General features: G+C 39.4%; 1 protein-coding gene across 3 annotated transcripts in view; it reads right to left on the bottom strand.

The window, feature by feature from the left end:
• Positions 1-24,546, bottom strand: part of LOC133041278 (cytochrome P450 2J2-like) — a 36,605-nt gene extending 12,059 nt beyond the window's left edge. The window contains exons 1-5 of one of the 3 annotated variants that reach the window (XR_009689209.1): positions 24,245-24,544; positions 19,685-19,847; positions 17,118-17,267; positions 16,570-16,730; positions 14,171-14,347 (exon numbers count right to left, since the gene is read on the bottom strand). Coding sequence is in view for 2 of the 3 variants with exons in the window: in XM_061121743.1 (XP_060977726.1) it covers positions 14,171-14,347; positions 16,570-16,730; positions 17,118-17,267; positions 19,685-19,847; positions 24,245-24,454 (861 nt within the window). In the remaining variant the exon portion in view is untranslated. Of the gene's footprint in view, positions 1-14,170; positions 14,348-16,569; positions 16,731-17,117; positions 17,268-19,684; positions 19,848-24,244 lie in introns of all 3 variants that reach the window. The other 2 variants (XM_061121743.1, XM_061121744.1) reach the window with 2 other exon arrangements.
• Positions 24,547-26,799: the final 2,253 nt, after the last annotated feature.

Below are 26,799 nucleotides of genomic sequence, written 5' to 3'. Positions count from 1 at the left end.
TGACCTTTTAAACCTATTATTATTTTTCTACATTTATTCCTTTGTTTGCTTTTCCTACTGTTCTTTTCCCCTTGCAGTTAATCTTTAATGTATATAAATCTTCTTTATCTACCTCTATTTAATTTGCATATCGATTCTTTCTTTATTTACTTCCTTACCTTTCCTCTCAACATATTTGTTAGTTTTACTTTCATGCTTTATTCCCCAGTTGGCACCTTGCTTTTGTTTTGTTTTCCAGTTTGTGCTTTAGTTACTTTTATTCTTAACTGGTAGATTTAATTTTTGATTTCCTTTTTTCGCCATGTTAATCTATTATTTTTGTACTTTATATTTGTTGGACTGTTTTGATTTTGCTTATAGATGTGTCTGTCTGTGTGTGTGTGTGTGTGTGTGTGTATTCAGTGACACTTTTTATTGTTGCTATAAACCTCTGCCTCTGTATTGGGCTTTTGCAGTTCTGTGGAGTTTTCCTTTTTCTTTCTTTCTTCTTCCTTTTTTAAATCTTCTTTTTTTTTTCTTTTCTCTTCTTTATAATTTTAATTTTTAATTTTTTAAACCTACAATGTATTTTTCTATATTTATTCCTTGGTTTGCCTTTCCTACTCTTCTTTCCTTTTGCAGTTAATCTTTAATGTATATAAATCTTCTGCATCCATGTCTATTTAACTTTGCATATCTATTCTTTCTTTCTTTACTTTTCTCTCAACATATTTGTTAGTTTTGCTTTCAGTGCTTTATTTGCACCTTGACTTAGTTTTGTTTTCCAGTTTGTGCTTTAGTTAGTTTTGTTCTTAACTGGTAAATATAATTTTTTATTTCCTTTGTTCACCTGGTCAATCTACTCTACTTGATTTTTGTTGGACTGTTTTGACTTTACTTATGGGTATATGTGTATATTCTGTTATTTTAATTATCATTTACCTGATTTTGTAACCACCATTTGTCAGGGGTTCATCTTTGGTTTCTTGGTTTGTGGTATTTGTGTTAATCTCACTTAATATTAACCATAGCAAACCACTTGTGGAATTTTTGTTCATGACCAGAGATCAAGCCCTGAGCCTTTGGAGTGAAAGCACTGACTCCAGGATCCTAGACTACCAGAGAACTAACCCCAGGGAGTATCAGATAGTGAGAACTCACACAAAGGAAGCCACTTGAATACAAAATATGGCATCACTCAACCACCAGTAGCACCCTGGGCAGGATGCTTCATCTAAACAACAAACAAAACAATACAAACCCAATCACCAGCAGAAAGGATTACCGCCTCACTCAGCCTTGTCCATCTGAGGAAAAACAAACAAACAAAAAACTCAGCACAAATCCCATCCTATACAAAGCTTACACAAACCACAGGACCAACCTTAGGAGGGCAGAAACCAAAAAGAAGAAATAATTCAACCTTGAAGCCTGAGAAAAGGAGACCTCAAACACAATAAGTTAAAAAAAAAATAATGAAAGGGCAGAGAAACACTATGCAAATGAAGGAACAGACTAGAAGCACAGAAGTCCAAATAAATGAAGAGGAAATAGGCAAACTACCTGAAAAAGAATTCAGAATAATGATAGTAAAGATGATCAAAAACCTTGAAAACAAAATGGAGAAAATGCAAGAATCAATTAACAAAGACCCAGAAGAATGAAAGAATAAGCAAAGAGAGACAAACAACACAATTACTGAAATTGAAAATACTCTAGACGGAATCAATATGAGAATATCTGAAGCAGAAGAATGAATCAGTGAGCTGGGAGACAAAATTGTGGAAATAACTTCTGAAGAACAGAATAAAGTAAAAAGAATGAAAAGAACTGAGGGTAGTCTCTGAGACCTCTGAGACAATATCAAACATCCCAACATTCGAATTATAGGGGTCCCAGAAGAATAGAAAAAGAAAGGGTATGAGAAAATTTTTGAAGAGATTATAGTTGAAAATTTCCCCAACATGGAAGAGGAAATAGTCAATTCCAAGAGGCACAAAGAGTCCCATTTACGATAAACCCAAGGAGACCCACACCAAGGCACATACTAATCAAACTAACAAAGACTAAACACAAAGAAAGAATATTAAAAGCAGTAAGGGAAAAGCAACAAGTAACATACAAGGGAAACCCCATCTGCTTAGTAGCTGATCTTTCAGCAGAAACTGCAGGCCAGAAGGGAACGGCAGGATATATTCAAAGTACTGAAAGGGAAAAATCTACAACCAAGATTACTGTACTCAGCAAGGATCTCATTCAAAATTGATGGAGAGATAAAAAGCTTTTCAGACAAGCAAAAGTTAAGAGAATTCAGTACCACCAACCCAGCTTTACAGCAAATGTTAAAGGGACTTATATAGTCAAGAAATACAAGAGAAGAAAAAGACCTACAAAATCAAACCCCAAACAATTAAGAAAATGGCAATAGGAACATATACATCAATAATTACTTTAAATGTACATGGATTAAATACTCCAACCAAAAGACACTGACTGGCTGAATGGATACAAAAACAAGACCCATATTTATGCTGTCTACAAAAAATCCACTTCAGATCTAAAGACATATAGACTGAAAGTGAAAGGATGGAAAAATATACTCCTTGCAAATGGGAAGCAAAAGAAAGCTGAAGCAGCAATCCTCATATCGGCAAAACAGACCTTAAAATGAAGAAGATTACAAGAGATAAGGAAGGACACTACATAATGATCAAGGGAACAGTCAAGAGGAAGAGATAACAACTGTAAATATCTATGTACCCAACATAGGAGCACCTCATTACATAAGACAGACACTAACAGACATAAGGAGAAATGGACAGTAGTACAATAGTAGGAGACTTTAACACCCCACTCACACCAATGGACAGATCATCAAAACAGAAAATTAATAAGGAAACACAAGTCTTAAATGATACATTAGATGATATGGATGTCATTCATATCTTCAGGACATTCCATCCAAATGCAGAAGAATACACCTTCTCAGGTACACATGGAACATTCACCAGGACAGACCACATCTTGGGTCACAAATCAAACCTCAGTGAATTTAAGAAATTGAAATCATATCAAGCATCTTCTCCGTCCACAATTCTATGAGACTAGATATCAAATACAAGAAAAAAAATGTAAGAAACACAAACACTTGGAGATTAAACAATACATTTCTAAATAACCAACAGGATACTGAAGAAATCAAAAGGGAAATAAAAAAAATTTCTAGAAACAAATGACAATGAAAACACAACAACTCAAAACCTATGGGATGCAGCAAAAGCAGTTCTAAGAGGGAGTTTATAGCAATAGAATCCTACCTCAAGAAACAAGAAAAACATCAAATAGACAACCTAATTTACACCTAAAACAACTAGGAAAAGAAAACAAAACAAAACAAAAATCTGAAACTTAGTAGAAGGAAAGAAACCATAAAGATCCAAGCAGAAATAAATGAAAAAGAAATGAAAGAAACAATAGTAAAGATTAATAAAACTGAAAACTGGTTTTGAGAAGATAAACAAAATTGACAAAGCTTTATCCAGACTCTTCAAGGAAAAAGAGAAGAATCAAATCAACAAAATTAGAAATGAAAAAGAAGAGGTTACAACAGACAGTGCAGTAATACAAAGGATCATAAGAGACTATTATGAACAACTCTATGGCAATAAAATGGATAACCTGGAAGAAATGGACAGATTCTTAGAAAAGTTCCATCTTCAAATACTGAACCAGCAAGAAATAGAAATTATGAACAACCCAAATACAACCACTGAAATTGAAGCTGTGATCAAAAATTTCCCAAAAAAACAAAAGCCCAGGACCAGATGTCTTCACAGGAGAATTCTATCAAACATTTAGAGAAAACCTATTGCCTGTCCTTCTAAAACTCTTTCCAAAAATTGCAGAGGAAGGAACACTTCCAAACTCATTCAACGAGGCCATCATCACCCTGATACCAAAACCAGGCAAAGACAACACAAGAAAAGAAAACTACAGGCCAATATCAATGATGAACATAGATGCAAAAATCCTCAACAAAATTTAGCAACAGAATTTAGCAATACATCAAAAAGCTCATACATAATGATAAAGTTGGGTTTATTACAGCAATGTAAGGATCCTTCAATATACTCAAATCATTCAATGTAATGTACCATATTAACAAATTGAAAGATAAAAACCATATCATTTCAATAGATGCAGAAAAAGATTTTGATAAAATACAGCACCCATTTATGATTCAGTTAAGTTCAGTACAGTTGCTCAGTTGTGTCCGACTCCATGAACCCATGAAGTGCAGCATGCCAGGCCTCCCTGTCCATCACCAACTCCCGGAGTTTACTCAAACTCATGCCCATTGAGTCGGTGATGCCATCCAGCCATCTCATCCTCTGTCGTCCCCTTCTCCTCCTGCCCTCAATCCCTCCCAGCATCAGGGTCTTTTCCAATGAGTCAACTCTTCGCATCAGGTGGCCAAAGTATTGGAGTTTCAGCTTCAGCATCAGTCCTTCCAAAGAATACCCAGGACTGATCTCCTTTAGGATGGACTGGTTGGATCTCCTTGCAATCCAAGGGACTCTCACGAGCCTTCTGCAACACCACAGTTCAAAAGCATCAATTCTTCGGCACTCAGCTTTCCTCACAGTCCAACTCTCACATCCACACATGACCACTGGAAAAACCATAGCCTCAACCAGACGGACCTTTGTTGGCAAAGTAATGTCTCTGATTTTTAATATGCTGTCTAGGTTGGTCATAACTTTCCTTCCAAGGAGTGAGCGTCTTTTAATTTCATGGCTGCAATCACCATCTGCAGTGATTTTGGAGCCCCAAAAGATAAACTCTGACACTGTTTCCACTGTCTCCCCATCTATTTTCCATGAAGTGATGGGACCAGATGCCATGATCTTAGTTTTCTGAATGTTATGCTTCAAGCCAACTTTTTCACTCTCCTCTTTCACCTTCATCAAGAGGCTTTTTAGTTCATCCTCACTTTATGCCTTAAGGGTGGTGTCATCTGCATATCTGAGGTTATTGATATTTCTCCTGGCAATCTTGATTCCAGCTTGTGCTTCCAACAGCCCAGCGTTTCTCATGATGTACTCTGCATATAAGTTAAATAAGCAGGGTGACAATATACAGCCTTGATGTACTCCTTTTCCTATTTGGAACCAGTCTGTTGTTCCATGTCCAGTTCTGTTGTTTCCTGACCTGCATACAGGTTTCTCAAGAGGCAGGTCAGGTGGTCTGGTATGCCCATCTCTTTCAGAATTTTCCACAGTTTATTGTGATCCACACAGTCGAAGGCTTTGGCATAGTCAATAAAGCAGAAATAGATGTTTTTCTGGAACTCTCTTGCTTTTTCGATGATCCAGCAGATGTTGGCAATTTGATCTCTGGTTCCTCTGCCTTTTCTAAATCCAGCTTGAACATCTGGAAGTTCATGGTTCATGTATTGCTGAAGCCTGGCTTGGAGAATTTTGAGCATTACTTTACTAGTGTGTGAGATCAGGGCAATTGTGCGGTAGTTTGAGTAGTCTTTGGGATTGCCTTTATAGGGATTGGAATGAAAACTGACCTTTTCCAGTCCTGGGCCACTGCTGAGTTTTCCAAATTTGCTGGCATATTGAGTGCAGCCCTTTCACAGCATTGTCTTTCAGGATGTGAAATAGCTCAACTGGAATTCCATCACCTCCACTAGCTTTGTTCATAGTGATGCTTTCTAAGGCCCACCTGACTTCACATTCCAGGATGTCTGGCTCTAGGTGAGTGATCACACCATCGTGATTATCTGGGTCATGAAGATCTTTTTTGTACAGTGCTTCTGTGTATTCTTGCCACCTCTTCTTAGTATCTTCTGCTTCTGTTAGGTCCATACCATTTCTGTCCTTCATCGAACCCATCTTTGCATGAAATTTTCCCTTGGTATCTCTAATTTTCTTGAACAGATCTCTAGTCTTTCTCATTCTGTTGTTTTCCTCTATTTCTTTGCATTGATCACTGAGGAAGGCTTTCTTATCTCTCCTTGCTATTCTTTGGAACTCTGGATTCAAATGGGAATATCTTTCCTTTTCTCTTTTGCTTTTTGCTTCTGCTCTTTCACATCTATTTGTAAGGCCTTTCTCAGACAACCATTTTGCCTTTTTGCATTCCTTTTCCATGGGGATGGGCTTGATCCCTGTCTCTTGTACAATGTCATGAACCTCCGTCCGTAGTTCATCAGGCTCTCTGTCTATCAGATCTAGTCCCTTAAAACTATTTCTCACTTCTACTGTATAGTCATAAGGGATTTGATTTAGGTCATACCTAATGGTCTAGTGGTTTTCCCTACTTTCTTCAGTTTAAGTCTGAATTTGGCAATAAGGAGTTCATGATCTGAGCCATAGTCAGCTCCCAGTCTTGTTCTCGCTGACTGTATAGAGCTTCTCCATATTTGGCTGCAGAGAATATAATCAATCTGATTTCAGTGTTGACCATCTGGTGATGTCCATGTGTAGAGTCCTCTCTTTTGTTGTTGGAAGAGGGTGTTTGCTATGACCAATGTGTTCTCTTGGCAGAACTCTATTAGCCTTTGCCCTGCTTCATTCCATACTCCAAGGCCAAATTTGCCTGTTACTCCAGGTGTTTCTTTTTATGATTAAAAAAAATCCTTTATGATTAAAACCATTCAAAAATGGACATAGAAAGAACCTACCTCAAAATAGTAAAGGCCATAAATTTTAAGACTATAGCAAACATTATTCTCAATGTTGAAAAACTGAAAGTATTCCCCCTAAGATCAGGGACAAGACAAAGGTGTCCACTTTCACCACTATTATTCAATATCATTCCAGAAGTCCTAGTTACTGCAATCAGAGAAGGAAAGGAAACAAAAGGAATTCAGATAAGAAAAGAAGAAGGAAAGCTCTCACTGTTTGCAGATGACATGACACTGGACATAGAAAAGCTGAAAGATAGTATCAGAAAATTACTAGAGCCAATCAGTGAATTTAGCAAAGTTGCAGGACACAAAATCAATACATAGAAATCACTTGCATTTCTATATACTAACAATGAAAAATCAGAAAGAGAAATTAAGGACTCAATCCCACTCACTACTGCAGCAGAGAGGAAAATGAAGCAGAGAGGAAAAAAGAAAAAAGAATCAAAAGAAATGAGGACAACCTCACGGACCTCTGGGACAATGTGAAATGCCCAAACATTCAAATCATAGGAGTCCCAGAAGAAGAAGACAAAAGAAAGACCATGAGAAAATACTCGAGGAGATAATAGCTGAAAACTTCCCTGAAATGGGGAAGGAAATAATCACACATGTCCAAGAAACCCAGAGAGTCCCAAAGAGGATAAACCCAAGGCAAAACACCCTAAGATACATATTAATCAAATTAACAAAGATCAAACACAAAGAACAAATATTAAAAGCAGCAAGGGAGAAACAACATATAACATACAAGGGGATTCCCATAAGGATAACAGCTCATCTCTCAACAGAAACTCTTCAGGCCAGAAAGGGAATGCCAGGACATACTTAAAGTAATGAAAGAGAATAACCTACAGCCCAGATTACGGTACCCAGCAAGGATCTCATTCAGATATGAAGGAGAATTCAAAAGCTTTACAGACAAGCAAAACCTGAGAGAATTCAGCACCACCAAACCAGCTCTTCAACAAATGCTAAAGGATCTTCTCTACACAGGAAATACAGAAGGGTTCTATAAACGCGAATCCAAAACAGCAAAGTAAATGGCAATGGGACCATACCTATCAATAATTACCTTAAAGGTAAATGGGTTGAATGCCCCAATCAAAAGACAAAGACTGGCTGAATAGATACAAAAGGAAGACCCCTATATAGGCTTTCTACAAGAGACCCACCTCAAAACAAGGGACACATACAGACTGAAAGTGAAGGGCTGGAAAAAAATATTTCACACAAACGGAGACCAAAAGAAAGCAGGAGTCACAATATTCATATCAGATAAAATAGACTTTAAAATAAAGTGTGTGAAAAGAGACAAAGAGGGACACTACATAATGATCAAAGGTTCAATCCAAGAAGAAGATATAACAATTATAAATATATATGCACCCAACATAGGAGCACTGTAATATGTAAGGCAACTGCTAACAAGCATGAAAGGGGAAAATTAACAATACCACAGTGATAGTGGGTGACTTTAATGCCCCACTCACACCTATGGATAGATCAACTAAACAGAAAATTAACAAGGAAACACAAACTTTAAATGACACAAGGGACCAGCTAGACCTAATTGATATCGATAGGACATTTCACCCCAAAACAAAAATTTCACCTTTTTCTCAAGTGCACACGGAACCTTCTCCAGAATAGATCACATCCTGGGCCATAAATCTAGCCTTGGTAAATTCAAAAAAATTGAAATCATTCCAGTCATCTTTTCTGACCACAATGCAGTAAGATTAGATCTCAATTACAGGAAGAAAACTATTAAAAATTCAAACATATGGAGGCTAAATAACATGCTTTTGAATAACCATCAAATCATAGAAGAAATAAAAAATGCAATCAAAATATACATAGAAACGAATGAAAATGGAAACACAGCAACCTCAAACCTATGGGACACTGTAAAAGCAGTGCTAAGGGGAAGGTTCATAGCATTACAGGCTTACCTCAAAAAACAAGAAAAAAGCCAAATAAATAACCTAACTCTACACCTAATGCAACTAGAGAAGGAAGAAATGAAGAACCCCAGGGTTAGCAGAAGGAAAGAAATCTTAAAAATTAGGGCAGAAATAAATGCAAAAGAAACAAAAGAAACCATAGCAAAAATCAACAAAGCTAAAAGCTGGTTTTTTGAAAAGGTAAATAAAACTGACAAACCGTTAGGCAGACTCATCAAGAAACAAAGGGAGAAGAACCAAATCAACAAAATGAGATATGAAAATGGAGAGATCACAACAGACAACACTGAAATATAAAGGATCATAAGAGATTACTACCAGCAGCTCTATGCCAATAAAATGGACAACTTGGAAGAAATGGACAAATTCCTAGAAAAGTATAACTTTCCAAAACTGAACCAGGAAGAAATAGAAGATCTTAACAGACCCATCACAAGCACGGAAATCAAAACTGTAATCAGAAATCTTCCAACAAACAAAAGCCCAGGACCGGAGGGCTTCACAGCTGAATCCTACCAAAAATTTAGAGAAGCGCTAACACCCATCTTATGCAAACTCTTCCAGAAAATTGCAGAAGAAGGTAAACTTCCAAACTCATTTCATGAGGCCACCATCACCCTAATACCAAAACCAGACAATGATGCCACAAAAAAAGAAAACTACAGGGCATTATCACTGATGAACATAGACGCAAAAATCCTTAACAAAATTCTAGCAAACAGAATCCAACAACATATTAAAAAGATCATACACCATGACCCAGTGGGCTTTATCCCAGGAATGCAAGGATTCTTTAATATCCACAAGTCAATCAATGTAATACACAACATTAACAAATTGAAAGATAAAAACCATATGATTATCTCAATAGATGCAGAAAAAGCCTCTGACAAAATTCAACATCCATTTATGATAAAAACTCTCCAGAAAGCAGGAATAGAAGGAACATACCTCAACATAATAAAAGCTATATATGACAAACCCACAGCAAACATTATCCTCAATGGTGAAAAATTGAAAGCATTTCCCCTAAAGTCAGGAACAAGACAAGGGTGCCCACTCTCACCACTACTATTCAACATAGTTTTGGAAGTGTTGGCCATAGCAATCAGAGCAGAAAAGGAAATAAAAGGAATCCAGATTGGACAAGAAGAAGTAAAATTCTCACTGTTTGCAGATGACATGATCCTCTACATAGAAAACCCTAAAGACTCTACCAGAAAATTACTAGAGCTAATCAATGAATATAGTAAAGTTGCAGGATATAAAATTAACACACAGAGATCCCTAGCATTCCTATACACTAAGAATGAGAAAACAGAAAGAGAAATGAAGGAAACAATACCATTCACCACTGCAACAAAAAGAATAAAATACTTAGGAGTATATCTACCTAAAGAAACAAAAGACCTATACACAGAAAACTGTAAAACACTGATGAAAGAAATCAAAGAGGACACAAATAGGTAGAGAAATATACCGTGTTCATGGATTGGAAGAATCAATATTGTGAAAATGAGTATATGACCCAAAGCAATCTATAGATTCAATGCAATCCCTTTCAAGCTACCAACGGTATTTTTCACAGAACTAGAACAAATAATTTCACAGTTTGTATCGAAATACAAAAAACCTCAAATAGCCAAAGCAATCTTGAGAAAGAAGAATGGAACTGGAGGAATCAACCTGCCTGACCTCAGGCTGTACTACAAAGCCACAGTCATCAAGACAGTATGGTACTGGCACAAAGACAGAAACATAGATCAATGGAACAAAACAGAAAGCCCAGAGATAAATCCACATACCTATGGACACCTTATCGTCGACAAAGGAGGCAAGAATATGCAATGAAAAAAGACAACCTCCTTAACAAGTGGTGCTGGGAAAACTGGTCAAATACACTTGTAAAAGAATGAAACTAGAGCACTTTCTAACACCATACATAAAAATAAATTCAAAATGGATTAAATATATAAACATAAGACCAGAAACTATAAAATTCCTAGAGGAGAACATAGGCAAAACACCCTCTGACATAAATCACAGCAAGATCCTCTATGCCCCACCTCCCAGAATATTGGAAATAAAAGCAAAAATAAACAAATGGGATCTAATTAAACTTAAAAGCTTTTGCACAACAAAGGAAACTATAAGCAAGGTGAAAAGACAGCCTTCAGAATGGGAGAAAATAATAGCAAACGAAGCAACAAAGGATTAATCTCAAAAATATACAACCAATGCCTGCAGCTAAATTCCAGAAAAATAAATGACCCAATCAAAAAATGGGCCCGAGAACTAAACAGACATTTCTACAAAAAAGACATACAGATGGCTAAACAAACACATGAAAAGATGCTCAACATTACTCATTATCAGAGAAATGCAAATCAAAACCACAATGAGGTACCACTACATGCCAGTCAGAATGGCTGCTATCCAACAGTATACAAACAATAAATGCTGGAGAGGGTGTGGAGAAAAGGGAACCCTCTTACACTGTTGGTGGGAAAGCAAACTAGTACAGCCACTATGGAGAACAGTGTGGAGATTCCTTAAAAAACTGGAAATAGAACTGCCATATGACCCAGCAATCCCACTTCTGGGCATACACACCGAGGAAACCAGATCTGAAAGAGACACGTGTATCCCAATGTTCATCGCAGCACTCTTTATAATAGCCAGGACATGGAAGCAACCTAGATGCCCATCAGCAGATGAATGGATAAGAAAGCTATGGTACATATACACAATGGACTATTACTCAGCCATTAAAAAGAATTCATTTGAATCAGCTCTAATGAGATGGATGAAACTGGAGCCCATTATACAGAGTGAAGTAAGCCAGAAAGATAAACACCAATACAGTATACTAATGCATATATATGGAATTTTAAAAGATGGTAATGATAACCCTATATGCAGGACAGAAAAAGAGGCACAAATGTATAGAACAGACTTTTGGACTATCTGGGAGAAGGCGAGAGTGGGATGATCTGAGAGAATAGTATTGAAACATGTATATTATCAAGTGTGAAGCAGATCGCCAGCCCAGGTTGGATGTATGAGACAAGTGCTCAGGGCTGGTGCACTGGGAAGATCCAGAGGGATGGGATGGGGAGGGAGGAGGGAGGGGGATCAGGATGGGGAACACATGTAAATCTATGGCTGATTCATGTCAACGTATGGCAGAAACCACTACAATATTGTAAAGTAATTAGCCTCCAACTAATAAAAAATAAATGAAAAAAAAAAAAGGAAAGCAAAAACATACAAAAGAAAAAAAAAAACCACACAAATTAATGAAAAAAAAAGCAGAAAGTTCCAGAAAGAAATCTATTTCTGCTTTATTGACTATGCCAAAGCCTTTGACTGTGCAGATCACAACAAACTGTCGAAAATTCTCACAGAGATGATAATACCAGACACCTTACCTGCCTCCTGAGAAATCTGTATGCAGGTCAAGAAACAACAGTTACAACAGGACACGGAACAACAGACTATTTCCAAATTGGGAAAGGAGTGCGTCAAGGCTGTATATTGTCACCCTGCTGATTTAAATTATATTCAGATTACATCATGCAAAATGCCCGACTGGATGAAGCACAAGCTGGAAACAAGATTGCTGGGAGAAATATCAATAACCTCAGATATGCAGATGATATCACTCTTATGGCAGAAAGCAAAGAGGAACTGAAGAGCCTCTTGATGAAGGTGAAAGAGGAGTGAAAAACCTGGCTTAAAAGTCAACATTCAAAAAATGAAGATTATGGGACCTGGTCTCATCATTTCATGGCAAATAGATGGTGAAACAATGGAAACAGTGACAAACTTCATTTGTTGGAGTTCCAAATTACTGCAGATGATGACTGCAGCCATCTGCAAAAAAAGTAAGATGCTTGCTCCTTGGATGAAAAGCTATGACCAACCTAGACAGCATATTAAAAAGCAGAGACATTACTTTGCCAACAAAGATCCATTTAGTCAAAGCTATGGTTTTTCCAGTAGTCATGTATGGATGTGAGAGTTGGACCACAAAGAAAGCTGAGTGCCAAAGAACTGATGCTGTTGCACTGTGGTGTTGGAAAAGACTCTTGAGAGTCCCTTGGACTGCAAGATCAAACCAGTCAATATTAAAGGAAATCAGTTCTGATATTCATTGGAAGGACTGATGCTGAAAATAAAGCTCCAACAATTTGTCTATCCGATGCGAAGAACTGACTCATCTGAAAAGACCCTGATGCTGGGAAAGATTAAAGGCAGGAGCAGAGGGGACAAAAGAGGATGAGATGGTTGGATAGCATCACCGACTCAATGGATATGAGTTTGATTAAGCCACGGGAACTGGTGTTGTACAGGGAAGTCTGGCATACTGCTGTCCATGAGGTCAGAAAGAGTCGGACACAACTGAGTGACAGAACTGAACTGAAAGACTTCAAGCCAAATACTCTTAAATCAGTATCTTTATTTTGAATATATCTGTATTCCTAGTTAATGACATCCCTACACTCTGAAATAGGGGAAGGAAATGGCACCCCACTCCAGTACTCTTGCCTGGAAAATCCCACGGACAGAGGAGGCTGGTGGGTTACAGTCCATGGGGTCGTGAAGAGTCAGACACAACTCAGCAACTTCACTTTCACTTTTCATTTTCATGCATTGGAGAAGGAAATGGCAACCCACCCCAGTGTTCTTGTCTGGAGAATCCCAGGGATGGAGGAGCCTGGTGGGCTGCTGTCTATGGGGGTTGCACAGGGTCAGACATGACTGAAGTGACTTAGCAGCAGCAGCAGCACACTCTGAAATAGTGTCTCTATTTTTCCAACCCTGTGGTAGGCTGAATAATGACTCACAAAGATGCTCATATTCTGATCTCTGGAACTGGTAAATATTTTTTGACAGATAGAATTTTGTTGATATGACAAAATTAATGATTTTGATATGGATTATCCTACTATGTGGCTTCGCTGGTGGCTCAGAGGGTAAACTCGCTGCCTGCAATGCAGGAGACCAGGGTTCGATCCCTGGGTTGGGAAGATCCTCTGGAGAAGGAAATGGCAACCCACTCCAGTATTCTTGCCTAGAAAATCCCATGGACGGAGAAGCCTGGTAGGCTACAGTCCATAGGGTCACAAACAGTTGGACACGACTGAGAGACTTCACTTTCTTTCACTTATCCTGCTGAACCCATAATAATCAGAAGAGTCTCTGTAAGAGGAGGCAAGGAGCACATTGAGAGAATACATGAGGATGGTGAAAGAAAAGAAACTATACTGATGGCTCTGAAGATGGAGGAAAGGGGCGTAAATTCAGGGGTACAGGTAGCTTCTAGGCTCTGGAAAATCCCATCAATGGATTCTGCCCTAAAGCCTGGAAAGAGCCAGCCCTGACCCCACTTTGACTTGATAAATGTTGGTTGTTTTAAGCCACCAAGTTTGTGGTGATTTCTTACAGCAGCAATAGACATCAGAATTGCCCCATTCGCTCTCTAAGAACTCTACTCAGGAAAACACCTAGGTTCCCTCACCTTTTCTATTTCCTGGAGATAAGCATCAATGAAGTCCCTTGCTTCAGCAGGATTCCAGTCTCTCTTGTGGTTTTCAATCATACGGGCAACAAACATCTTCATTTTCTCCATATGACTAAAGAGTGCTTGGTGTGGACCCGGAAGGAAATTCATCATCCTTGGAAAGACATTGTAGAGCTGATGGAGAAAACAAAACAGTCCTGGAGACAAGGGGGTGCCAGATTTCTACTTTTGAAGACAAGGAAACCATTGTATTCTTGTATGTTTTTTTTTTTTTTTTGCTAACACTCAACCCTTGGGATCACCCTTGACTCATCTTCTCTGTCACACCACTCTTCTTTCCCCTCTGGCAAAGCATTTTAGCACTCCATCCAAAATAGAACCATCTTCAGACCACTTCTCAGTACTCCATGTTTTGTCATTCTAGGACAAAGCCCCAGCATTTCTTACCTAGATGCTTTAAGGCCTCCCAGCAATTTCCCTGATTCTCTACTCAACCCCTTTCCCAGTCTATTTTTCCACTGAGCTGCCAAAGAGATCACTTAACAATTTAATCAGATCATTCCACTATTTATCTTTCAATCCTGCAAAGATTTTCCATGACATTTAGACAAATTCTACATCATTCTCCTGGCCTGGAGCTCTACAGGAGCTGGCCTCTTCCACTCCTGTCCCCTCTTCTGCTATCACTCGCTGCCATCTTACTCTCTCTTAGTTCAGCTCCATTGGTCTCTGTGAAAACATCAAGAATGATAACGTATAGTCCTTTGCATTTGCTATTCCTTCAATGAAGACTGGTCTTCATCTGGAAATTGTATATCTCTAGCCTTTGTTTCATCCAGGTTGGCTCAAGTGGCACTTGCTTGGAGATATCTTACCTGATAACCCTATAATGAAGTACTTCTGGAACCTCTTCCCACTCCCCTATTTTGTTTTATTATCTTTTTCATGGCATTTTCTTCTACTATGTGTGTATATATCTTTGTGTGTGCATAAAACACCTCTTTCTAGCTAGGTAGCTAGTTAGGTTAAACATAGATGCATGTTTGATTATCCGTGCATTATTATTGTATTCTTCACGTGAATAAGACATTTTTAATAAAATTAAGTGGATTTTGGATATATTTTCACTAAAAATATCTGGTAGAAAACGGATAGCCAAACATAATGGAAAATTGCCTAGATGTAAAATGAAGCATATAAGACTTTGACTGTTAGTTCTTTCGCTTTCTAGCCACAAGGCTTTGGGAATAATAATAATGATATTAATGTCAATAATGAGGATAATCATGTAATCTGCAGGACTTAGTGTAACCCACTGCCATTGAGGCACCAGGGTTATTTTCATCACTCAATCACATGAGATCTACTCCACACTTAACACACAGCCAGGGGATCACTATGTGGATTTGCTTAAGCATTCCCATATCTACTTGCACACATCAAGATGCTCCATTTCATCTTTAAAGGATTGTTGTAAAAAACTGACTGAAATAAAGTGCATGAAATTGTCAGTTAAACTGCCCGATCTATTTTGGATCTCTAAAAACTGCATATTACCCCCGTCTCACAGCCTCATCCAACCTTCCCCAGAATTTCTTTTCCCTGGGAATGGTCGACACATGCTCACTGAGGTCCCAAACTTCCTAGGTTCTGTCTTAATAGGATGGAATAAAATGGAAGTACTGAATGGGGGCTTGGGTTTAGCATGATTAGAAGTAACAATAAGGAATGCTATTCAAAAGTAATACTGACAACAGTAATCCTAGTAGCTCATATTCATTATGTTCCTTTAATGTGCCAGGAATCATGCTAACTGCTTTATGAGTTTGGGTGAGATGGGTCCATCAAACTCCAGGCAGTGTTGCTTGTTGAAAATGATTACAAGTAAATCTTCCTTTATGTATACAAGAGTTTACCTCAACACTTGGGGCTGATTTTCCCCTGGAAGTATCTTCCAAATAAAAAAAAGAGACTAAGAGACCAGGCAGATGAATAGAGTTTTGACAGACTTAAAACTCTAGCAGGACAAAAGGAGATGGCAAGGACTACCAAGGATGGGGTGAATGTTTAATGCCTTATATCCATGTCCTACAAATTTAGGAAACTGGTAATAACAAGTGTGGATGGGCATGGAAACAGTGCAACATGTGGACATCTTTAAGGATTCTTACAAACAGGTGAATATGCAAGAGAAATGAGTGGATGTGTCCACATGAACAACAGAATAAGCATCAAAATCACTAAAGTCAACAGATTGATTTCAAACAAGTTTATGCTGAAGTCAATTTCAAAAGGCTTAGTTAAAATTAGTTAAAAGGAAAGGAAGACCCAATCTAATCTGTGATGGACATCAGCCTAAAGTCTTTATGAAAGATAGGAGGTGACAACTGCCTCACCTGGCAGCACACTGATGTCTGCAGATTTAAGATCTCATCCAGCAGCCTCAGGAGCTCCTGGAACTGATCATCCTGGTAATCAAACCGCTCCCCGAAGGTGATGGAGCAAATAATATTGGAAACGGCATTGTTGATTGTGAAGTGAGGGTCAAAAGGCTGTCCTGGAGGAAGAAGAAGAGATGGAGCCTTCGTGTAGGATTGTTTCTATTTTACAGAGATTCTACTCTGTGTGACATATGACACATCGACTACAGACCACTTCTGAGACTGTGACCCCAGGGTCTGACAACCCCAGGGTCTAACAAGTATTCTGTCAATGCCTGGGAAGTCAAACTGATGACCAGTATTTAAAACCAATAATGTGTTTAACACTGATCTTTTTCTTAATTCATGAGCCACACAGGGGCAGGTCATGGTTAGATGTTCCCTGTTATTCCCTCAGAGCCCTACACAATACTGGGCTAGGGACAGGCAGGTAGGCACTGAGGAACATCTGGTTAGTGAATATATGAGCCACGGTCCCTGCACCTGTCTTATGACATGCTCACCATTCTCCTCTCTTATCATCTGGATGAGGTAGGTGGCCTCCTCCTGAATGCGTTCCTCTAAGCTCTTCTTTCCTAAACCAAAGTTCCTAAGAGTTGTCAGGGCAAATCTTCTTTGTTCCTTCCATAACTGGCCACTGGACATGATCAAGCCTGGGAAAAGAAAGCCAAGATTAGGAAAGAAAGCCAACAAGACCCATGATGCATCAGATTAAGGGAAGAAAAAGGGCTGTAAGGTACTTGAAAACTATTCAGAGAAACAGTGCCTAAGCAAGGCTTGAATTTACTGATTGCTTGCAATGCTGTGCACATTAGCATTTTTAATGCATTCTGGGATTTAGAACTCACAGAAACTCTGATGAAATTATTACTGTTAAACCAGCCCCCCAGTTTTTTGATGAGAAAAATGAGGCACAGGAGATAAAAGTACAATCTGCAAAGTTACAGAGTTGGAGCTGCAGAACAGGCATTCATTTTCAAGTCAGCCTGACTCCAATGCCCATGCTTTGATTACTTGTCACATACTATATTTAAGTATTTGTTATGCTACATACTAAGCATGCACTAAAGGACTAGACAAAATCAAAACTCATAAGGAGAAAGTGCTTAAATATCTTTACAAGATAGATGAATCACCCAAGAAAACAAAGAATTGTGAATGGTGTGCAGAAAGAAAATCACAGGCAAAGGATAAAAATATCCATCATGAAGGGTGCAGAGAACTTCATTTATTTTATAACACAGGGGAGACCACCACCCTCTCAATTCTTCATTCCAGTACACTCTTCCACTCCTTTCAATATCTCCCTTTCACTTCCACCACCTTAGTGAAGTGGCCCTCCCCGCTGTTCAGTCCAGGATCCTTTTCAGCCTCATGTTGATGTGTCAACAGCATGAGATGCTTTTTTCTTGACACACTCTTTCCCAGTGGTGCTCAGGACACCACGCTCTCCAGACTCTTCTGCTATTTCTCTGACTTCACAGAAATCATCATACCTTCAGTTAACTTATCTTCTATCAAATTTTGAAATGATGGACCTTTTCAAGCTTGGGTCAAAGCCTCTTCTCCTCTTACCCTTATCCTCAATTTCTGTGAAATCTCATCAACTCCACATATTTCAAATGACAACTACTGATGTGACCATCTATATCTGTGCCTCAGCTCCAGACACATAACCAATTGTCTACTTCACTCTTTTGGCTTTATACTCAGCATATTCATGATTTTATTCATGATTTGCTCCTTTCAACTCCCTACCCAGGCCAGCCAACACCTTGTCCTTCTCTATATCCTCCTTCTTTCCTTTACATACTCATTTGGGTGTCTACCTCATTCTCCCTCTGTCTAGGTCATCATGTCCTATTGGATATGCCTCCTGAATAGCTTAAATCCATGTATTTTCACAGTCAGTTTCCTGGTCTAACCTACTGAACTGCTATTTCTTGACACCTCCCTAGTCCAGGCGGCGACCTTCTCTCACCTAAAATGCTACAATAGTCTCTTACTCCCTTTATTCTATTCTTTACATTACAGTAGAGAGGCCTTTAAAATGTAGCATGTAAATACGATGATTTCTTTTTCTACTTAAACCATTGTTACTAGGTTGCTAGGTTAAAAGCAACCATCGTTACTAGGATAAAAGCAACATCCTTAAACATGAACTCTTTTTGGCCAAACTTAGCATCTTCATCTTTATTTAATTATCTCCATTTAATCTCTGTTCTTCTCACACTGGACACCTTTCAATTCCTCAGTTCACTGTCCTCCTTTCTACCTAAGAAACTTTTCATATTCTATTCCCTCTGGTGGATTGCTTCTTCACTTTATTACTTGTCATTTACTTACAATAGCTTTTCCTGAGTCTTAGGACCAGACTCAATACCCGTATCAAGTGAAACTGCTCTTAACTTTATAACACTGAGGGATTAAATTATTAGCTTACTTGATACTGTTTTCCTTAATAGCATGTAGATTACAGAAAAATCAAAATTTTTTTCTGTTCTACTCACTAGTGCCTTGTCTGGCTAGGTTCACACGGCATGGTAAATGAATGTAAAATAATGGATAAATGATTTCAAAGCAGAATTGAGAAATACCTGAAAAAATGTTGTCTTGTTAGAAGTATAGATTTAAGTTATTCATTTAGATTTTTGAAAATGTAAGTTTATTTAGTGACCATTCTAAGTATTCATGCCAAACTCTTTTAACATAGATAGAAGGCTTGAGATACCTTTGGGGCACAGCCTTAATAATAGAGCATAAGGAACTGGAGGCAAGAAGGGGATCACTTAAGCAACAGGAACAAGCTGATTCACATCCGTTTTCTAGATGAAGAGATCTGAGTGGGAAAGCAGAAGGAGAGCCTGAGGACGCATTGCCTTTTCTCTGCTTAAACAACACATCACATCACTGAGTGATGAGGATACTTATTTATCAAAGCATCCAGAGTGAGTTCATGCAGGTGATGGCACTTAGGTTCCTTATGAGGAGCTTGGTCCCTGGGGTTGTTGGAGATACTTTCACAGACCACAAGAATATCAAACATATGCTTACCAATGTAAGAGCTTACCTTTATTATTTATGACATGCTCTTGGAGAGGCATTACGGGGCGGCTGGAAAAGTTTTGGCCTTGGTGGACAAGTGCTTCTTTAATTAAGGGTAATCCAGTTACAAGAACAGAAGGAAATGTACCAAAATCCAAGCTAAAAACATTGCCATATTTCTTCACAAACTGAAAAATGGTAGAAGAGTCACAGTTATACATGCACATGTCTGTGCGTCCTGGAATGGAGGGTATGTAGAGCTGCGGGAGATTATATTGAGGGGAATCTGTGTGTGTGTGTGTGTGTGTGTGTGTGTGTGTGTGTGTGTGTACACCTTGGGCTGTTGGAGATATTTCTGCCTGTATTCATTTATCTTGGTCTCAACTAGACTTCATTTCAATCCACTACAGGACACAGACATTCATTATAAATACTCATCCATATGTTCATCATACTTGGATAGAGTGAGCATATGTATCCTGAGAGTAAGGCATAAAGATACAATAAAATAAGCAAAGTTTCTAACCTCAAGCATCTTAAAGAGTCTAGTGAAGGGAGAGAATTCAGCCCATGTGACTCACCAGAGAAGGCAGAGATGTGTTTAGTGAATGTCTGGGGTAGAAAACATGGACTTCATAGTAAATTATATCTGTTTAACCACAAGACAGTGTCCCCTTCATCAGGTTCTAGGTGGCAAAAAATTCATTACAGGGCTAGGACCAGGCATAGAAAAGAGCTCACTAGCTGGAGCCATGTTAACTCTATGGTTGGCTAGCTGTGAGATCGGGAAAGTTGTTTCATTTTTTTGGATCCTTGCTCCCCAGCTATAAGAGGGAGAAAATTATTTTTTGCTTACAGTTCATGGAGGGGTAATTCCCTGGCTGTCCAGTGGACAGGACTTGGACTTTCAGTGCCATGGACCCAGGTTTAATCCTGGACGGGGAGCTAAAATCTCACAAGCATGGCAGTGTGCTCTCTACACCCCCTGAAAAAGGGGAAAAAGAGTTTCTGTGAGGAAGAATGAGAACAACAATAGGAAAGGCAGTTTGTTTTCTGATACTGGCAGACAGCCACTCTAGACTCTGGGGAATGAATGGGCTCAGTAAGAAAAGCAGCATAGGTGCAGCTGCTGAAGGGGGCAGACAGGAGAGAGCAAAGGGCTGATGTACAGGAGGAAGGCACTGGTGGCCACGGACAACCACATCCACTGGCAGCCACGTTAACCACCTTCCACCTTTTGTCTCATTTCCCTCACACCACCCTATGGCAGTAATGATATTATCCAGGTTTTGGTAAGGAAAGTGAGTCATGGAGAAGTAACTTAGCCAAGGTGACAGAGATATATGGGACTGGAGGTATTTGTGAGATTTAAGGACAAAGACATAAAGCTGAAATAGCACTGGGAACTTAGAGTTTACTGGATGTGACAGCGATAAACTGAGAATGAGAGCAATGGGGCAGCGAGAGGAGAGAGCGAGCACTAATGAGGGGAAGAGTGTGGGTGTGTCACAGACACCTAGGACCCAGGGCTAGGAACGGTGCCTGGAGAGAATACATCTCACCTGTGTAGGGAGTTGGGATACAGTGTCGGAAAGGTGCTAGAACTAGACCAAGAATGTCTTAATGGCAAAAGGTGAGTGCTTAAGAACTTGGATTTGGAAGGCAAACAAATTGCTTTGTATCCAGCTTCCACTGGTTACTGTCTATGTTATATTTGGTTAAGCTATATAACTTCCCTCTGTCTCAGTTTCCAAAGGTATAAAACGAGGGCTGTTACAAATCTCATCATTGGGATTCTGGTGTTAGTAATCATAACACTAAAATTAATAATAAAATTATGTATTATATTGATATATTTAGAGTGTATTTTAGCAAGTAATTCTTGTAAGATATTGACAAAGAAATAGAGGGGAAATGGCCAGAGAGTGATACCATTTCCCTATCATGGTCCAATAAGATTTTTTTCTTATTCACATAAATGATTCTATAATAAGCCAGACAGCTATGGTAGAAAATATTTAGAAAATGGGGCATGGGAAATTAGGAAGGTTCTCATCATGCCAAACAGATCAGCCAGTTTCTTCACTGCCTTCTCACTTTCTTTCAGCTCATGTCACTTCTCCAATTTAAAAATCTCCTGTCCACTTTACTCCACACAACCACTCGCCTACCATTCTGTCCAAGTTCAGTCAAATTTATTTCAGGATTCTATAGAGGTTATCCCCAAGGTTTCCTATTCACAGTGAACCACCTAATGACATCTCACTTGGTTACCAAAAATTTATACCACACATTCATCACACACTCTCTTGTATTATGCTGTCATTTGATAAGTATGTCATAAATGCCTGTTGGATAAATGAAATCCTGAACAATCAATTACCTGCTACCTATATCATGAAAAGTAGCATAAGTAAGGACCAGATGTAAGTTTCAAGTCCTTGTTTGGCCATTGTCAATTTTGAATAATTTAGGCAAATCACTTAGTTTTTGACTCGATGGACATGAGTTTGAGCAAGCTCCGGGATTGGTGAGGGACAGGGAAGCCTGGCCTGCTGCAGTCCATGGGGTTGCAGAGTTAGACATGACTGACTGAACCGAATGATTGCATAGCATAGAAGGTTTACAGCAAGCACTTAAAGCACAATATAAAGAGATGTACTAAAAAAAAAACTATGGATAAATTAAAAAGGAATTCTTAAAAAATATTTGTGTGACCCATAGGAGAAAGGAGAAATAGAGGAACAAAAAACAAAGTGAAAAATAGAAAATAGTAAAATGGCAGACTTAAGTGTTTACACATCAAAAATTACACTATATACAAATGATCTAGATTCACCAATTAAAAGAGATAATGGTAGAATGAAACATTGAGTCACTTATATGTTATTATATAAGCTCATTTCAAGTATAATCATATCAGTAGGTCAAAAGTGAAAAAATGGGGAAGCATGTGCTACACAAACACTAATCAAAAGACAGCTGGCGTGGCTATATTATATCAAATAAAGTTCAGGCAAAGAAAATCATCAGGGATAAAGAATGACATTATGTAATAATTAAAGAGCCAATTCACCAAGATGACATAACAATTTTAATGTGCATGAGACAAATAAACAAAGTGAAACTACCAGAACTGACCAAACACAGAAATAAACCTCTAATTATAGTTGGAAACTTAACAAGCCCCTCCTAGTAATCGATAGAATGAGTAGATAAGGAGTCAGCAAGGGTATGGAAGCGCTAAACAACACACTCATCTTTTCAAGCCTAACTGACATATAGTACAGAATGCTCCACACAGCAATAACAGAATTTTTTTTTAAAGTGTCTATCACGGGTCATAAAACCAACCTTTGCATATTTGTTCAAAGTTGAAATCATATAGAATATGTCTTCTGACCCTAATGAACGCCAACTGTAAATCATTAACAGAAAGAACAGAAAATCTTCTAATACTTAGAAATTAAAAAACACATTTCTTAAAGAAAGGCACAGATTCAGGATCCTAGCATTTTAGCTTTAAAATTCTATATACGAATCACATCACTTAATGCTACTTAATGACATTTTTAAATGAATACTTTAGTGAGAGCGGACTGTTTATGGAGGAGCCTGAAAGTGAGGGGCTCTGTCCTTGTGGGGATGGAAGCAATGTGGTTGAAAAATGATGAAGATTTAGGTGGTGATTGCTCAGCAGGTAAAGAGTCCACCTGTAGTGCAGGAGACACAGGAGACTCGGGCTCGATCCCTGGGTCTGAAAGATCCCCTGGAGAAGGAAATGGCAACCCACTCCACTTTTGCTTGAAAAAATCCCATGGATAGAGGACCCTTGCAGGCTACCACTCATGGGGTCACAAAGAGAGAGGCAGGACTGAGCTACTAGGCACACACACACACATCCTCATTTTACACTTAGAATAGGGAACCTCCAACAGGGGAAGTATAGCGTCCCCCCGCCCCCTACCAAGGATAAAATTATTAAAAAGACAAAATTATCATACTATAAATTGAATGTCCCAGTAATATGTAACAAGACACAACTAAATGACTTACAAATGTATTATATCTGTCACCCTCAAGGCTCTAACAAAAGAAACTGAAGAGAAGGCACAGGGTCACCTAGTCAGTCAAAAACATTTACTGAGCATGCAGAGGGGGTTCTGACCCATACTCTATCCAAATATCCCTAACAGGAGAGAAATTATGCAGATAACCAAGCTCCTGGAAACATATGAGACTTCAGATGAGTGCTGCAGTTCAATATTTACACTTCTTTCCATCAGTTAGATGGACTGAGAAGCAAGTTTTGCTTTGTACATTAAACCTGCAGCTCCTCCCTCCCCCCCCAAAGGGCATGGAGTCGGATTCTTTAATAGTAAACAGTTAACAATAGTTCACCCCTAGAAAGCACAGCTGGAATCATGCCAGTTGATGGTGAGGAAAGAGAAGTTCAACGTCGGGTGTACCGGGTTTCCGATTTAACCTCAGCGCCCCCTCAATCTCCTGTCCTCGGTACCCGGAATGGCCCTTGTCCTGCAGGTCAGGGTCAAGTCGTGGCCCTGACACCTTCGCCCTCTCCTACCTGCTGAATGGTCAGGTGCGCCTTCTCAAGGTCCATCTGGAAAAAATTGCCTACGAAGGGCAGGCGTGGGGGGCCCGGCGGGTAGTTCTTTGGACGCCGACTTTTGATGAAATCAACAAAGAAGAGAAAGGCGAGTGTCCCCAGCAGGACGGTGCCAGGACGGAGCGCGGCCCAGAGGGTCGACGCCAGGGAGCTCAGGGCCTCCAGCATCACTGCGATGTCTGGTTTCCCTTCTGTCCTTAGAGAGGCACAAGCCCCTGAGGATCTGTGCGTCTGTGCGCTCAGCCGGGTTCCCAGGCCCCGCCCCACCCTACCGTCTCACCCCGCCCTTCCCTCCTCCCACACTGCTCTTCCCTTCCCCCAGCGCTCCGCTAAGCCCCACCCCGGGCTCCCTGTGGAACCGGGTCCACCTTACCCCTCCTCGCCCTTCCTCAGGTCCTGCCTCCTCCTCCCTTCTCTCCGACTTTCCCCGACCTGAGTCTATTCTCTGGGCTGGAGCCCAGCCTGCTTGCTACCCACTAGATGTCAAGCATGGGATTCCCTGGTGAACCTGCCTGGATGTCAGAAAAGGCCAGGCTGGGAGGTTTTTTATTTCTGTCTAAAGAATAGTCACAGCCTTTACGTTGAGAGTTAAGTTTTATTCCATCAGAATTTTAGGACTTCAAGCCTGGGAGACAGCATCTCAACTAACCCTGAAAGAACTTCTCAGAGGAGGGGGGATGATTTGGGATGTGGGTAATGGCAACCCACTCCAGTATTCTTGCCTGGAGAATCCCAGGGACAGAGGAGCCTGCTGTCTATGGGGTGGCACAGAGTTGGACACCACTGAAGCGACTTAGCAGCAGCAGCAGTGTGGTGTGGGCAGGAACCAGATTATGCAGAAGTCTTGCAACAAAGGGCAGGTCGTCTGAATGGCAAAAGATTTTTGTTAATTAAAGGAAAACCAGATATCTCAAGTTAAGGAATTTAGCGCTTTTCTATGTATGGGAAGATGCAAGAGTCTGGGCTCACTGAAATCATTCCTTTGATAGGAACCTCACCTATCTGGGGCTAGTATCCAGTGTCCTCACATCCTGAGTTTCCTTAGGGCTCAACATAGGGAGTGGCTGCAGTCTGAGGCTGCTAGATGGCAAATATTCTTTCTTTCCTGGGTTCCCTCAAGGCTCATCAGCTCACCACCTGCAGTGGCTGCAATCGCTGATGACTTTGACTGACATCCCTTGTTTAGTGATATGACAGGAAATATCCTGTTTCTCTTCAGTTGGTTTGTTCTTTCTTTTGCTCTATTTAGAGAGCCTGTCATTCCGAGACCAAGGGGGCTCTAAGGTTTATGGTTTTGTTGTATCTCAGAGAGATCCACAGGCACTTGAGCTTCCTATTTTTCTATCAACTTTTCACGAAAGGATTGGAACCTAGCCTGGTGAACCATCAGAAAAACAGCATCATCTGATGTTTCTTGTGAGCTACTGTACAACAAAGCACTGAACTCTCCACACAAACTGCTTCAGTGAAAAAATGTGCAGATGCAGATTCTTTGTTCCATCTAGCAGTTAAGGAAAAGTAAATGTTGAAGCTGAAACTTCAATACTTTGGTCACCTCATGTGAAGAGTTGACACATTGGAAAAGACCCTGCTGCTGGGAAGGATTGGGGGCAGGAGGAGAAGGGGACTACAGAGGATGAGATGGCTGGATGGCATCACCGACTCGATGGACGTGAGTTTGGGTAAACTCCTGGAGTTGGTGATGGACAGGGAGGCCTGGCGTGCTGCAATTCATGGGGTCACAAAGATTTAGACACGACTGAGCAACTGAACTGAACAAAACTGAACTGAAACAACTTTGCAAATGAAGTTTGACGCAATTTGTTGCTAGTAGACCTGCCTTACAATAATGTTTAGGTCTTTAGAAAGAAGGAAAGATATATAGGTCAGAAATGCAGATCTAAATAAAGAACACTAGAGAAAAAATAAAGTTATATTTAAACCTGCTTTTTCTTATTAGGGCTGATAACAGTGTGTGCTAACAGGAGAAATAGCAACAGTGTATTTGGTGATTTTATCATATAGATAAGTGATATGAAAGATGCAATGTTGGCTGAACAGAAGGAAGGGATTAGGAACATTCCATTAAGGTCCTTGAACTTTGAATTAAGCAGTGTAGTACTACTTGAAGCTAGATTTGAATTAGTTGGAAATGTAGACTGTGAACTGTAAGTCAACAACTGAAGTTTTAAAAAAGAAATATAATCAACATGCTAAGACAGAGGAGAGAATGGAGTTATACAAGATACATAGTTAAAACCGAAGAAGAGAGGAAAAAGAGTGAAAGACAAAAAAGAAACAAAAATTAATCGCAATGAATAGAAAACAGTAATGACTATGGTAGATAATCTGTATCAATAACCACATTAAATATTAATATTCTGAAAAAAATTCATATTCTGAACACATTAATTTAAAAAATGTTTATCAGAGTCCATTAAAAAAAAAAGACCAAGACTCCTTGCAGATGCTTCATTATTAAAATACAGAAACACTATTTTTGTAGGTGTTGA

The sequence above is a fragment of the Dama dama genome, chromosome 20 (assembly GCF_033118175.1).
Source record: "Dama dama isolate Ldn47 chromosome 20, ASM3311817v1, whole genome shotgun sequence".
Classification (NCBI taxonomy): domain Eukaryota; kingdom Metazoa; phylum Chordata; class Mammalia; order Artiodactyla; family Cervidae; genus Dama; species Dama dama.
Note: the sequence above shows the minus strand (reverse complement) of the source record. Positions and strands in the feature narration are given on the sequence as shown.